Below are 1,400 nucleotides of genomic sequence, written 5' to 3'. Positions count from 1 at the left end.
TAGGGATGTCAGTTGGTGACAGTTTAGGGAAGAAAATAGGGATGCCATATTAGAATGGTAATATAAGGGAAAAATAATAAATATAAATAAATAATAAATTATTAAAGAATAAAATCGAAATAAATAAAATAGTAAATAAATAATCGTTGGTTCTCCAACATTCCCCCGCACAAAGAACAACTGTTCTTGACATAGATTGGGGCAGATTTGAGAGGTGTTTTATTTGGTTTCCGAGCTAACCACGCTGTGCCTCGGCTCACAGCAACTCTTTTCAGGATCATTTGCGTAATTAAAGTTTTGTTGTTGGGGCAGAAGTGCAACTTTAGAGACAGGACGTTTATAGATTTTACCACTGCATTTCAGGGAAACAACTCGGACTTTTCCATCAGCACCGGGATGGACTTCTGTAATTCGGGCTAGTGGCCATTGACCTGGGGGAACTCGTTCGTCAAATATGATGACCAAATCGCCAACTTCAACGTTCTTTTGAGGCTTGAGCCATTTTGGACGGGATTGCAACCGGTTTATATATTCCGTCTTCCAGCGATTCCAAAACTGTTGACTTAGCAACTGAACCACTTTCCAGCGAGAAAGTCTATCTACATTGTGGTCTAGTAGATTTTCGTCTGGGACAGATAAAATTGGTTCTCCAACGAGGAAGTGAGACGGAGTTAGGGCTTCACAGTCTGCTGGGTCAGTTGAAATGGGGCATAGCGGCCTGGAATTGAGACATCCTTCAATTTGAGCCAAGAGTGTAGATAATTCCTCGTAGGTCAAGATTCTGTTATCCATGATCCGTTTTAAATGGTGTTTTGTAGATTTTACACCAGCTTCCCAGAGACCTCCAAAGTTTGGCGAAGCGGGTGGTATAAAATGCCAGTTTGTGCCATTGTTAGCAAGAACGTTCGCTAGATCTTCCGGCAGCGATTCGAGACTTCTCCTTTGTAGAATTTTAAGTTCTTTGTTAGAGCCAACAAAGTTGGTACCGCAGTCAGAATAGAGGTCGGAGCACATGCCTCGCCGTGAGGTAAATCGTCTAAATGCGGCAATGAAAGCGTCAGTAGAAAGACTGGTGACAGCTTCAAGGTGCAGCGCTTTGGTGACCATGCAGACAAAGAGGCAGATGTATCCTTTTGTCGTTACCGAATTTCTAGCAGTCGATTGTTTGATGGTTATTGGGCCAGCGTAATCAACACCACTGTGCTTAAATGGTCTAGTAGGTTGAACTCGAACCGAGGGAAGGTTGCCCATTATTTGTTGAGACGACTTGGCCTTGTACTTGAAACAAGTAATGCAGTTGCGTTGTACTTTTTTAGCCAGATTGCGGGCAGAAAGTATCCAAAACCTTCGAGTAACATACGCCTGCATTTGAATAAGGCCGCCATGTAGGGTCTTCAGAT

At 42.9% G+C, this 1,400-nt stretch overlaps 1 protein-coding gene across 1 annotated transcript; it reads right to left on the bottom strand.

Moving 5' to 3' along the window:
- Positions 1-219: 219 nt before the first annotated feature.
- LOC133332093 (uncharacterized) lies at positions 220-1,251 on the bottom strand. Its single transcript, XM_061540473.1, has one exon. The coding sequence runs from the start codon at positions 1,249-1,251 to the stop codon at positions 220-222; it is 1,032 nt and encodes a 343-aa protein (XP_061396457.1).
- Positions 1,252-1,400: the final 149 nt, after the last annotated feature.

Source organism: Musca vetustissima, unplaced genomic scaffold (genome assembly GCF_032173495.1).
Source record: "Musca vetustissima isolate MV318-11 ecotype Yass unplaced genomic scaffold, APGP_CSIRO_Mvet_v1 utg475662, whole genome shotgun sequence".
Classification (NCBI taxonomy): domain Eukaryota; kingdom Metazoa; phylum Arthropoda; class Insecta; order Diptera; family Muscidae; genus Musca; species Musca vetustissima.
Note: the sequence above shows the minus strand (reverse complement) of the source record. Positions and strands in the feature narration are given on the sequence as shown.